The sequence below is a fragment of the Geotrypetes seraphini genome, chromosome 5, assembly GCF_902459505.1.
Source record: "Geotrypetes seraphini chromosome 5, aGeoSer1.1, whole genome shotgun sequence".
Lineage (NCBI taxonomy): Eukaryota > Metazoa > Chordata > Amphibia > Gymnophiona > Dermophiidae > Geotrypetes > Geotrypetes seraphini.
The window spans coordinates 149,207,387-149,221,977 of NC_047088.1; the positions used below are offsets into that span (position 1 = coordinate 149,207,387).

A 14,591-nucleotide genomic window follows, 5' to 3' on the forward strand; every position below is an offset into this window, starting at 1 on the left:
ACACTTTTTAAAACCCGGTGAAGGGGGCATGAAGGGAAAAACGGCCGTAGTGCCAACAGGCCCCGCCGGGGCCGACCGAAAAAAGTAAAAAAAAAAAAATAGACTTTTTTTTTTTTTTTAGAAAATGAGAAAACAATAAAAACGTGAAGAAATTCACTGGAAAAAATACGCGAGCGGGAAGGCGAAAAAAGAGAGTCCAACAGCCGTTGGACACACGCGTCTTCTTAGCTCCGCGGAAACTAAGAAACTGGGGACCGCGCACCTTCGTCGGGCGGGAAGGCACTCGCGCACGCGCGGTGCGGCCTAGCTAGAACTTTCTAAGTTCTTAGAGTGCAATCACTCTAAAATTGTCCGTACCGGGGCTCCGTCGGTGCCGTCACCCATCAGTCAAGAATATGCTGCCTGCTTGTCCTGGTATAAAAACCAGTTCCTATCACCTCACAGGAAAAAACTGACAAACTGGAGGACAGCCCAGAAGATGGAGAGGAAAAGAATGATAATGAAACTCCCTACAAGAATTCTTGCGAAAAAGGATCAACTACCCACACATTCAGGAATGGAGTGTCTGTTGCACTAGAAAAAGTTGTTGGGATAAAAATGTTAACCATTGCATTCAAGATACTTTTACTTTTTACTCTAAAAGTATTATAAACAATAACTTTTTTCACTTAAGAAAATATTTTCCTATGTTCTTCACTATATTTTTTACTTTTATTTAAAATATTAAAATACACTTATTTTTAAGTACTTTGAACAACATTGTGTATCCCTGGAGTTAAGTAGAATGGAACCTTGCTATGTTTTAGGACTGGATTGGTCCCTGTCAGAAACCTGATATGGGCTAGATGGCTCCTTGGTCTGACTCAATAGGGCAACTCTTATGTTCTTATACTGTGTCAGTCCATAAAAGGTCATGCATACACCATGTCACATGTATTAGCATCGTCCATCTGGTGTATCCCTACTGAAAAAAGGTTGAGAACCACTGCCTAAAGTCTCAGCAGCATTTAGAATGTGCAGATCTGTCTAAATTTGTACTTTGAATGCACTGCTTGAAATCTCACTCACTGATCTTCAAACACACTCCTTGGAACATGTCACCTTTGGCATCTGTCACTGCAGTGATTGTCCTCAGCCAGAGGTCATACCTAGGGCTCCACTCACGGCCTGCATTGTTATGTCTGGCCACTAGAGGAACTTCTTCCTTCTTCCTCTCAACCCAGCAATGAACATTACTACTGCAGCATGCCCAATTTAAGTAGTGGTTTAAAAAGTACCGGTATCTGTCAAAGACTTTATGTAATATAGTTAGAAAAGTAACATTTCTAATGCATTCTAATCTACTGCATTCAATTATTAAACTCCAAATTTTGTTTTCCTGAAGTAGCTTTTTCAGACGTTTAAACAAATAGCAAATAGATCCTGTGACTTATCTCAAAAACTCAAAAGATTATAATCCTAGAGTTCAAAGTTCTGCTTCAAAATCTACAGCCAAATGTTTTTGCTGTCCATTCCTTCTCAATCTCTGGAAGAGTAAAAATAAGAGGGAAACAGTACTACTCCAGAGGAACTGACAAGTTATACAAGCCAGTGCAAATACTACCTTTAGTAAATACATGGTCAAGTCAAATTACACTTCTCCCTCCATATTCACGGTGAATGCGTTCTGGCAATAGGCGCGAATATGAAAAAAATGCAAATAACTACCTTTTCTTGTAAGGTTTTCACTTTTTTTTTCCCCTTTTGGGAGCACTATCGGTACCACTTGAACTCTTGCGCTTTGTAGCCATGGTGGGAGACCTGGTCTGATCTTTCCTGAAGGAAAGGCAAGCAGCGATTTCAAGGCAGGCAAGCAAGCAGCGATTTCAGGGCAGGCAAGCAAGCAGCGATTTCAGGGCAGGCAGCCAACCAGCGATTTCAGGGCAGGCAGCCAACCAGCGATTTCAGGGCAGGCAGCCAACCAGCGATTTCATGCATGCTGGGAAGAAGCCTTTCTCTCTAGGGATGCTGGGAAGCAACATTTTTCTCAGTGCACATTGGGAAACATGGAAGCAGCGAATTTATGTGATAAAGCATGCCAGCGATTTTCAAAGTTACAGTACAGTAATGGTAAGTGATAAACTTTTTTATCGGTACTGTACAGAAAAGTAAAAGGAAAAAACTTTAGTGATGATGTTTTTTGGGGGGCGGAGTCAGAGGCTGAAAAATCACAAATAAGCAAAACCACAGGTATGGAAACTGTGAATACGGAGGGAGAAGTGTATTATGACCACCTGTTGGTATCCAGAATAACTGCCTCTGGATGCACAGATGGCAGACAGATGCTGTGGGAGTGGCTCAACAAGATGTTGGATAGTTGCTAAAGGTATCTGGAGCCATGCAGACTGCAGTGCATCCGATAGTTGCTGATGGGTGCGTTGAACATGTCGATCAAGGTGGTCTCAAATGTGCTCAATTGGGTTAAGGTCTGGGGAATTCAAAGGCCAGGGAAGTAGCTAGAAGTCTTGGTCATGTTCTGCGAATCATTCACAAACGATTCTGGCAGTATGACGTCACTTTTTCCTGTTGAAATATCCCACTGGCAATATGGAAGATCATCAACACGTACAGGTGTACTTGAGTGGCAAAGATAGAGAGATACATATATCACTTGAGTGTGCCTTCCAGAGGTATCACAGGACCCAGACCATACAAAGAAAATGCCACCAGCTTGTGTATGTCCAATAATGATTGTTGAGCGCTTGTTCTTGGCAGTTTCATGCCTGACACGACAATGTCCATCCATTCAATGGAGCTCAAAATGTGACTCATCAGAGAAGGCAACCCTCTGCCAGTCAATGCAAGTGCAACGTTGGTATTCCTGTGCAAAATGCAGCCGTTTTTTTGCAATGAACCCTTGTTAGCATAGGTGCAGTCACCAGTCGTCTGCTCTAGAGCCTCATTCGCAATAGGGTTCACTGCACAGTCATTTCGGACACATCTGGAAACCCCCTGGTTTGTTTGGATGGTGAGCTACTCCATGGTAGACTGCCATTCATCACACAACAACCTGCACAGAAGACATTTACCTCTCGCATCGATGGCTTGTGCTGCCCCCAGTTACATCAGGTCATCGAAGTTTCCATCCGTCCACTCACGGTACACTTTAACCACAGCAGCCTGTGAACAGTTCACAAACTCCACCATTTCTGAAATGCTGCTGCCTTTGGCCTAGTAGCCGATGATCGTGTCTTTTTCAATGTCTGATAAATCACACTTTTTCCCCATGACAGCTCTGAGTTCCAAGAAATTGATATGGAGCTTCTGTTCTTAAGCAGACCAGTGGTCTTGTGTCCAGAGACTCTCCAGATGAGCACCCCATGCATACATGAAGGATTCCGTGGTCAGAACTTTCCGACACAGTGGTATTTGAAATAAAAGCCCCTAGAAAGATTGGAAGAATTCATCCACCACTGAAGAGACCGACGCAGTGATGGTGTGACAGTAGTTTTCTGGGAAAAAGGATCAAGAACCTTAAACCATTGAGACGTCAGAGACCACTGAGCTGTTCCGAGATGAAGTCTCGCGAAGGGAGTAACAATGACTGTAGGGGCCATGTGACCCAAGAGTCTCATCATGTGTCTGGTTGAGATGACTGGAAGATGAAAACCGTGATTGCTAAGTTGTATGAGGTTGTCATGTCTTTGCAGTGGTAAAAATGCCCTGAGTTGTACAGTGTCGAGCAGAGCCCCTATAAACTGAAAAGTTTGAGAGGGTTGAAGTTGTGATTTGGGGTAGTTGACCTCAAACCCTGAATGTTGAAGAAAAAGGATTGTTGATTGAGTTGCCAAGTGCACAACTTGGGAAGAAACATCTTATCTGTTAATCATCGAGATAAGGAAAGACGAACTTGCTGCACTTCTTTGAGGGAGTAAACAGACAGATAGACAAGGGTGATCCAGTCGACATTGTATATCTGGATTTTCAGAAGGCGTTCAACAAGGTTCCGCATGAACGACTACTTCAGAAAATTGCAAGCCATGGAATTGAGGGTGAAATACTTACGTGGATTAAAAACTGGCTGGAGCATAGGAAACAGAGAGTGGGGGTAAATGGACAATACTCGGACTGGAAGAGCGTCACCAGTGGGGTGCCGCAGGGCTCGGTGCTTGGACCCTTGCTCTTTAAATTATCTGGACATAGGTACAACGAGCAAGGTGATTAAATTTGCGGATGATATGAAGTTATTCCGAGTAGTAAAGATGCAGGGGGATTGCAAAGATATGCATAATCAAGCTCGAGGAATGGGCATCGACATGGCAGATGAGGTTCAAGGTGGATAAGTGTAAAGTGTAAAGTGATGCATGTCGGTAACAAAAATCTCATGCACGAATACAGGATGTCTGGGGCGGTACTTGGAAAGACCTCCCAGGAAAGAGACTTGGGAGTTCTGATCGACAAGTCGATGAAGCCGTCCACACAATGTGCGGCGGAAGCAAAAAGGGCAAACAGAATGCTAGGAATGATAAAGAAGGGGATCATGAACAGATCAGAGAAAGTTATCATGCCGCTGTACCGGGCCATGGTACGCCCTCACCTTGAGTACTGCGTCCAGCACTGGTCACCGTACCTGAAGAAGGACACGGTACTACTCGAAAGGGTCCAGAGAAGAGCGACTAAGATGGTTAAGGGGCTGGAGGAGCTGCCATACAGCGAAAGATTAGAGAAACTGGGCCTCTTCTCTCTCGAACAGAGGAGATTGAGAGGTGACACGATCGAAACATTCAAGGTACTGAAGGGGATAGACTTAGTAGATAAGGACAGGTTGTTCACCCTCTCCAAGGTAGGGAGAACAAGAGGGCACTCTCTAAAGTTGAAAGGGGATAGATTCCGTACAAACGTAAGGAAGTTCTTCTTCACCCAGAGAGTGGTAGAAAGCTAGAACACCCTTCAAGGGGCTGTTATAGGGGAAAACACTCTCCAAGGATTCAAGACAAAGTTAGACAAGTTTCTGTTGAACAAGAACGTGCGCTGGTAGGGCTAGTCGCAGTTAGGGTGCTGGTCTTAGACCAGAGGGCCGCCGCGTGAGCGGACTGCTGGGCATGATGGACCACTGGTCTAACTCAGCAGTGGCAATTCTTAGAGCTACTGCCAAAACAAGGCACTTGGTGAAGACCCTTGGAGAGGAGGCCAAGCTGAAGGGCAGGACCTTGTATTGGTAATGTTGGTGGGCAATACGAAACTGCAGAAATTTTATGTGAGTTGGATGAATTGGTATATGGGATCTAGACAGCATAGTCAATTGTTGTGATCTAACAGGGGCTATAGAGTTCCTAGAGATAACATTCAAAATTTTTCTTTTACTAGAAACTTGTTGAGCTGTCGAAGGTCGAGGATGGAGCGCAGATCTCCCATCTTCTTTGGGACAAGAAAATACCTGGAGTAGAATCTCGATTTTTCTGAGATAGAGGGACTACCACTATGGCATTTAGATGAAGCAAGGCCTCTTATTTCTTGAAGAAGGGACTTCTGCTGATGGTTTAAAGAGGACTCTCGGTGGATGATTTGGAAGCATGGAGAGAAAATGTAGAGTAACCGTCCTTGAGTACTTTGAGAATCCAGGAATCGGTCGTTATCAGAGTCCCACGTTGGTAATAAATTTGCAGACCACCTGTAATTGGTTGAAGAAGAGGCTGTGAAAGAGAGACAACAGCTATGCTCTCAAGAAGCGTGTCAAAGACTGAGCAGGCTTCTGAAGGGCTGCTGATTGAGACGTTTGAGTGTTGTTGCCTTTGCTTCTTCTGAGGAGGCCGTCTAGAAACAGGTTGTTTAGCAGTATAACGCCTCTGATATGAATAAGAAGGCTTGGTCGACTGCCTTGAAGTAGGAGGTTTAGCCTTTGGTTTAACCAAAGAATCCCAACTGGTTTCATGCAATGTTAACTTACTTTTGTGTAGCTGCTTCAACAGATTCTCCTAACTGCTCATCTCCTAAACATGGAATATTAGTTAACATATTGATTCATTCATTGGTTATTTTGAAAATTGATTACTGTAATTCTTTATTAATAAATGTTACCCAAAAAGAAAAGAGACGTCTTCAGATAATCCAAAATACGGCAATTAAATTGATACATAATCGCAAAAAATTTGATCATGTCACTCCACTTCTTATTGAATCACACTGGTTACCTGTCACTCACCGTATCACTTTTAAAATTTTACTTTGTTTTTAAAACCCTATCTTCAAATGAATCCCAATTTATTAATAAATTACTTATTCCTTATTGCTCATCACGTTCTTTAAGGTCTATTAATCAAAAGCTTTTAGTAGTCCCTTCATTGAAAGTTATCAGAACCTGTCGTCATTAAATTTTTTCTGTTATAGCCCCACAGTTATGGAATGCTTTACCTCAGTATTTAAGAGAAGAAAATGACTTGAATCATTTTAAACGCTCTCTGAAGAGCTTTCTTTTTAAAGACGCTTTCAATTTATAATCATATCAAATGATTATCTTCTTTTTTATTTATTCCCCCTTCCTATTGTTCTTACCATTCATGTCTTCTTTTCTAATAAATAATATTGTAGTTCTGCCCTCCTTTCCTTATGTAACTGTTAGTTTTTATGTCAATTTGTCAAATCTATGTAACTTATTGTGAATATTGGTATATGTGGGGGGGTTTTATTATGTAAATCGCTTAGTAAAATAAATAGGCGATTCAATAAGTTAAAATAAAACTTGAAACTTGTTAATCGATCTTGAAGATTAATATCCATATTAGAGACTCTTAGCCAAGCCAAGCGTCTCATAGGAACTGATATAGCAATGCTCTGGAACACATTTAAAATGCATCATAGGCTGACCTTGCTATATATTGTCTAGTTTGTTTCAGAGTAGATATAATCTGTTGATAGTGCGCAAGGTGTTGAGAAGGAATATACTGGTCAACATTAGGTAGTTGATTGATCAACTGTTTCAAACAAGAAAAATAAAAATTGTAATTGAGAATCCTGTTATCCAGCACAGTATTTTGGTAGAGCCTACGAGCAAATTTGTCCATTGTCCAGCCCTCACGTCCTGGAGGTATCGAAGCATAAATCTTAGTAGTAGACGATGTTTTAAGGGTTGATTCCATCACTAATAATTGATGCTGAAGCTGTGGTCTATCAAACCCAGGAGAAGAAACAATTCTGTATAAAGAATCAAGCTTATTTGGAGCCACCACAATAGATAAAGGATTTTCCCCAATTCTTTAATCAGAGTCTCTTTGAGAATGTCATGAAGCGGTAGCTTAAGGAGCTCTTTAGGAGGTTTCTTGTAAACTGTTTTGGTTTAAAACAGTATAGAAATTTTTAAAATAAATATATAAACAGGCAAAGCTTTGCCCACACTTGGAATACTGCGTCCAACATTGGTCAACAAAGCTAGTGAAAGGTATGGAGAACCTGGATTATGAGGAACGACTTAAGAGACTGGGGTTGCTCTCCCTTGGGAAGAGGAGACTGTGAGGGGATCTGATCGAGACTTTCAAAATACTGAAAGGAATCGACAAAATAGAGCAGGAAAAACAGTTATTTACAATGTCCAATGTGACACGGACAAGAGGGCATGGACTGAAGCTGAGGAGGGACAAGTCCAGGACAAATATCAGGAGGTTCTGTTTCACGCAGCGAGTGGTGGACACCTGGAATGCTCTCCCAGAGGAGGTAACTGCGGTATCCACCATTCTAGGATTTAAGGGTAGCTAGATGTACATCTCCTTATGAGTGGCATAGAGTGATATGGGGACTAAAACTATGTCAGGATAGCGGGGCCTCCGTGTGCAGATCGCCGGACTTGATGGACCTAGGGTCTGATCCGCAGATGGCAATTCTTATGTTCTTATGAAGGAATTTCCTCTGAGGAAGTGATTGCTGTGGAGACTGTTGTGAAGAAAGGCTACATGAGTTAGGATCAGACAAAGTAGGTGAACGGTCTGAGAAAAAACGTAAATATGAATCAAAAAGAAAGGCTGAAGTCTTCCGACGTTGTTGGTACTGATCCCTCGAAGACGAGGAGGAGGATAAATGCATATCTCGTTTGCGCTTTGATGCATGTGATCGACGAGAAGACCTTGAAAAGGAACGTCAATGTCCCGAATATGATGTTTTATGCCTTGAAGGTGAACATTGATGATGCAACAGACGATGACTGGATGGTGAGCGGCATTGAGAAGAGGAATGATGATGCCTCACAGGGGATGATCGATGCTCCACCGAACAGCTGGCACTGGTACCTTAAGGTCTCATAACGCTATGCTCAAGTTGGGCCGGTACCAAAGGAGTAGGCTGTGTCATCTGCAGCAGCTTGAACACGCAGCTCCCTCTGGAAAAACTCATCTTTTCTCAAAATGATGGCACCTGTACTGAAGGCTGAACAGCCAGTACCAATGGTGTAGAAGATCGCCTCGGTGTGAGTGACCTTGACGAGGAAGCACACTTTGGAGATGAAGAAATCTACGAAGCTGGGGAGCAGTGACATCATTGTTTGGTCTGCATCAACTGACTTGATGCTATAGAGATCTATGACGCTTGATGGGAAGCAGAAGGCTTCTTAGCAGGCTTCCCCAATGCCGGTATGTCCTGTTATGCTGATGTCTATGCCTTCCACATCGACAGTTGTGAAGACTTGGCACCTTCCATAAACACTCTATAAAAACTGCTCGAGAAAAGAAAAGCACAAATAAAGAAAAAGAAAATCATGTGTACTGAAAAGTTATCAACCTGAAGAAAGTCAATAACCCAAAGTAATACTGTAAGCCCCACACTGCTAAGATGGGAAAGTACCTCAATGGAAAGGTTTTTGTTTTGTTTTTAAAACTCCTTTGAACTGAAAGAAATGTAGAAAAATAAAGAGAAAATATATAGAGAAAAAAAAGACATGAAGCGGGAAGGCAAGTTAAAAACTGAACAGAGTTCAGGAGAAAACAAATTTCTTTGCTCCACAGAAAACAAAGAACAGAGGATCCTCATGCCTCAGTGGGCGGGAAGGCACTCTCACAAGCATGATGCGGACAGTCATGAAGTTTTTCAAACTTAAAATGACAGTTCACTTATCAGACTGTCCATACCGGGTTCCGTGTATGACATCACCCATATGTGAGAATATGCTGTCTACTAGTTCTAGGATAATACTATTTCCAGCACCAGTAGCGCCCCCCCCCCCCCCCAAATCTTCCTCAGTGAAGACCGAAACAAATAATTCATTTAATCTCTCCGCTATGGTATTGCCTTTCCTAAGCATCCCTTTTACTCCTCAGTCTAGCGATGCAACCGATTCTTTTTCATGCTTCGTGCTTTTAATATACCTAAAAAAGGTTTACCTGTGTGTTTTTGTTTCCAGCACAAACTCCTTTTCAAAATTTCTCTTTGCCTTCCTTATCAGTGCCTTGCATTTGACTTCCATTCCTTGTGCTATTTACAATTATTTTCAGTCAGATCCTTCTTCCATTTTCTAAAGCAGGGGTGTCAAAGTACCTCCTCGAGGGCCGCAATCTAGTCGGGTTTTCAGGATTTTTCCAATGAATATGCATGAGATCTATTTGCATGCACTGCTTTCATTGTATGCTAATAGATCTCATCCCTAATACATTTCCCTATGACATTGGTACCCACATGTAACAAGATAGTAGGCCAGCATGTCTAAAATCTCATCTAAGTGACATGTGAGGTCTGCCACTTGTGCATCAGGCAGGCAAGTTACCAAGTGATTCGCAAGTCCACCAGCCACCCAGCTATCTACATGCCTAATGATTAAATCTCCCACTCTAATGGTTGTCTCACCAACCATAGACACAAAATTAGAAAGAAAAGTCCTTATGAATAAGATCCTGTGACTGGTTATTAGTAGAAAATGTACTTGACTGATTGGGGTTCCTTCAGGACAAATATGTTAGAAAAACCACTACTTGAAGCCTATTCAAGCTACTGTACATACTTACAGAATATGACTTAGCAAGAAATGTCTCAGATAATGGCATGAGGACAAAATTTGTCTCCATCCCCGCAAATTCTGTTAAATTACCACCATTACTGCGGATTTATCACCAGTCCCGTCCCTATGTCATTTTCTATTAATGAGCTGTTCCAAGCTGCACCACTCCTTATATTTGTGATGTCATCAACATGTTCAGATTTATCTCTGCTTCCCATATGCTGATACAAGGGCAACAAGGAAACAACCCACTTGTTGGGACTGGTGTAGCCATGTAAGGAAACTAATTAGTATTGAAAAAAACTCTGACAATTACAGTACTCTTGACGCTGAAGAAACAAATACAGACCTAGGTACAGGAACTACAGCAGGGAAGGACTGAAGGACCAGTTCCGGATGCTAGGAGGGAAGCTGAAGACCAGAACGCCGAAGGTAGCGTTCTCGAATATCCTGCCAGTACCCAGGGCTGACGAGAAGAGGCAGACGGAACTGCAAGCAGTCAACACATGGATATGGCGCTGGTGTGAGGAAGGATTCCATTTCGTGTGCAACTGGAAGATGTTCTGGGTGAAGAGCAAGCTATTCAGGAAGGATGGACTCTACCTCAGCAGAGACAGAGCGAGGCTACTTGCAAGCAACATCAAGAGAGAAATTGAGAAGTTTTTAAACCAGGAAGAAGGGGAAAGCCGACAGTCGACGGTTCGGGAACCAGTTTACCCAGAAGATACCGTGCAGGAAGATAGCAGGGAAGACTCACCGGAATATAGGCAAGACAGAAATTCTGATGGATCAAAAGGGACACAAGAGGGAAGGAAATGCAAGAAAGTAACAGGCCATAAACTCAAGTATATGTACACGAACACAAGGAGCATAAGGAATAAGATGGGGGAAATGGAAGCTATGGCACAAAAAGATAATTTTGATATCATCAGCATCATGGAAACATGGTGGAACGAGGAAAACGTCTGGGACACTTTGCTACCGGAATAAAAGCTATACCGCAGAGACAGAGTAGGTCAAAAAAGGTGGGGGTATTGCCCTATACGTCAAAGGGGGAATTGAGTCTACCGGAGAGAACACGCCGGAAACGAAAAATAAGGGAGAGTTTCTATGGGTCAAAATTCTGGGAACAAATGGAATGGAAACGAAAATCTGCATCTACTACCGACCTCCAGGGCAGTCCGAAGAAATTGATGGAGAAATGACAGATAAGATTAAACACAACTACAAGGGAGGCAATGCAGTTATCATGGGTGACTTCAATTAAACGAGGATAGACTGGAACCTAGGCACCTCCAGCTGCAGTAGGGAAACCAAGTCCCTTTTTAAGGACACAGTCACCGAGGCACAAAATCTATATATACCGCGCATCAACAAGAGATCCAAGAGGAAAAAGAAAAAAGAACCAGCACGGCTCACTGTAGTGGTGAAAGAAGTGATCAGAGACAAGAAGACTTCGTTTGGAAAAGGTCAAAAACGGACAAAAACTAGAAAAAGCACAAACAGCATCAACACAGGTGCCATAAGGAGGTAAAAGGGGCCAAAAGAGACTATGAGGAAAAAATAGCCAAGGAGGTGAAAAACTTCAAGCCATTCTTTCGATATGTTAAGGGGAAAGGACCAGCAAAAGCAGCGGTGGGACCACTAGATGACCATGGAATAAAGGGAGTGCTAAAGGAGGACAAAGCAATCGCCGACAAACTGAACACATTTTTTGCGTCTGTATTTAATGAAGAGGATTATACACAACATACTGGAACCAAACAGGCTATATGCTGGAAACAAAAACAGGAAACTGACAGGGTTGACGGTCAGTCTAAAAGAGGTATGCAGGCAGATTGATAGGCTTAAGAGCAATAAATCACCAGGACCAGATAGCATTCATCCGAGGGTCATCAAGAAACTGAAAAGGACTATAGCTGAACTGCTTCATCTAATAGCCAATCTGTCGATCAAATCGGGAAAGATTCCGGAAGACTGGAAGGTGGCGAATGTTACACCGATCTTCAAAAAAGATTTGAGGGGAGATCCGGGAAACTACAGACCGGTGAGTCTGACCTCAGTACCGGGAAAGATGGTAGAGGCGCAGATAAAGGACCGCATCATTGATCACTTTGATGGACACGATTTGATGAGGACAAGCCAGCACGGTTTCAGTAAAGACAAATCTTGCCTGACGAACTTGCAGCACTTCTTCAAGGGAGTAAATGGGTAGATAGACAAGGGCAACCCGGTTGACATTGTATATCTGGATTTTCAGACATTCGACAAGGCATTCGACAAGGTTCCGCATGAATAACTACTTCAAAAAAATTGTGAGCCATGGAATTGAGGGTGAAATACTCACGTGGATTAAAAAGTGGCTGGAGCACAGGAAACAGAGAGTGGGGGTAAATGGACAATACTCTGACTGGCAGAGCGTCACCAGTGGGGTGCCACAGGGCTCGGTGCTTGGACCCGTGCACTTCAACATCTTTATAAACGACCTGAAAATTGGTACGACGAGTGAGGTGATTAAATTTGCAGACGATATGAAGTTATTCAGAGTAGTTAAGACGCAGGAGGATTGCGAAGACAAACACACTCGAGAAATGGGCCGCGACATGGCAAATGAGGTTTAACGTGGATAAGTGTAAGGTGATGCATGTCGGTAACAAAAATCTTATACACAAATACAGGATATCCTGAGCAGTACTTGGAGAGACCCCCCAAGAGAGACACTTGGGAGTACTGGTCGACAATTCAATAAAGCCGTCTGCGCAATGCACGGCGGCAGCAAAAAGGGCAAACAGAATGCTAGGAATAATTAAAAAGGGGATCACAAACAAATCAAAGAAGGTTATTATGCTGTTGTACCAGGCCATGGTACGCCCTCACCTGGAATACTGCCTCGGTGACTGTGTCCTCGGTGACTGTGCCTCGGTGACTGTGTCCAGCACTGGTCATCGTACATAAAGAAGGACACAGTACTACTCGAAAGGGTCCAGAGAAGAGCGACTAAAATAGTTAAGGGGCTGGAGGAGTTACCATACAGTGAGAGATTAGAAAAACTGGTCCTCTTCTCCCTTGAAAAGAGGAGACTGAGAAGGGACATGATCAAAACATTCAAGATAATGAAAGGAATAGACTTAGTAGATAAAGCCAGGTTGTTCACCCTCTCCAAGGTCGAGAGAACGAGAGGGCACTCTCTAAAGTTAAAAGGGGATAGATTCCGTACAAACGTAAGGAAGTTCTTTTCCACCCAGAGAGTGGTAGAAAACTTGAACGCTCTTCTGGAGGCTGTTATAGGGGAAAACACCCTCCAGGGATTCAAGACAAAGTTAGACAAGTTCCTGCTGAACCAGAACGTACGCAGGTAAGACTAGTCTCAGTTAGGGCACTAATCTTTGATCTAAGGGCCGCCGCGTGAGCAAACTGCTGGGCACGATGGACCACTGGTCTGACCCAGCAGTGGCAATTCTTATGTTCTTAAGATAACAAAACTAAAGCAGGTATCCAAACTAGGTAATGTGATGAAGGTGTCGTTTGGTTTATATGTGATTACTCACCTGTTCAGTCTGAATTGACAGATATAAATTCAGGTACAGTTGATAGTTTCCTACTCCAGAGAATTCACAATCTGGATAGTCTACCTTCAGTTGCCTCAGATAAAAAAAAAAAGGTCACAAAAATCATGATAGATTCAAACCCAGCCTCCACTACTAAGCACTCAGCTACTAAAAAAAACAATTAGAGAATGTGTATCCTAAAGCTGTATTTATATCACTTATGTTCTCTGTCTCCTACATGTACCTGTCAAAACCTCTAGATTGTACTCACCCAATAGTTCCTTTTCCAGACATGGGGGGACTAGGTGGTTTCTGTGTGGGTGGCGTAGTACGTGGAAGACCACCCATCTTCATGTTCTGTGTACTGACCTGTATGAAAAAAAATGGGGAAGAGTTTTTATTAATTTGAGTGCCAGCAGCTGGTGAAATTCTAATGAAACCAAGAAAATACTTTTAAGAATAAATTCTAAAGCACTAAGGAAGAGGGAAAGCTTAACAGAAAAAAAATTAGAGAAAAGTCATGCCTTTGATCTACCATTTCTAATTATAAGTCAGCAGTTGTACTCAAAAGACTTCTCATTATGTGTGGTCTTAATAAATCCAAATGTCTATATAAAATGTATTTTTTTTTCTTATGTCAAACAAACACTGGATCACTGGTTATAATAATCTTATACAGTATACATATTATATAGCAAAAGTTTTCAACACATGGTACATGTACCATTGTCAGGGGGCACATGGTTCCAGTGCTGTATGTCTCCCACCCAGGGCCGGCATTAGGGGAGGGTAAGCAGAGTAGCTACCCTGGGCCCCACAGCTTCAGGAGACCCCCACGATCTGAGCATCTCATCCCCTTGTCAGGCCATCTCTCTTCCTTCCCCTCACCTTCGTGGGCACTTTTCAAAATCAGTTTTCCCATGATGCGGTAGCCATTCTCACGAGTTGTACATGCTTTCCCATAAGCTGCTCCTCTGACGCAACTTCCTGTTTCTGCCAAGGCGGATCATGTCAGAGGAGCAGCTTCAGGGCAGCTGTGTGTAACTCATGAGAACAGATGCTACATCTTGGCCCCTCTGAGACAAAAACTT

The 14,591-nt window shown here is 42.8% G+C and overlaps 1 protein-coding gene across 10 annotated transcripts in view; it reads right to left on the reverse strand.

The window, feature by feature from the left end:
* Nucleotides 1-14,591, reverse strand: part of ABI2 (abl interactor 2) — a 319,399-nt gene that overhangs the window by 176,338 nt on the left and 128,470 nt on the right. For all 10 annotated transcript variants that reach the window (XM_033946881.1, XM_033946880.1, XM_033946879.1 and 7 more), the window contains exon 4: nt 13,772-13,869. In XM_033946881.1, the coding sequence (XP_033802772.1) occupies nt 13,772-13,869 (98 nt within the window). The remainder of the gene's footprint in view (nt 1-13,771; nt 13,870-14,591) is intronic.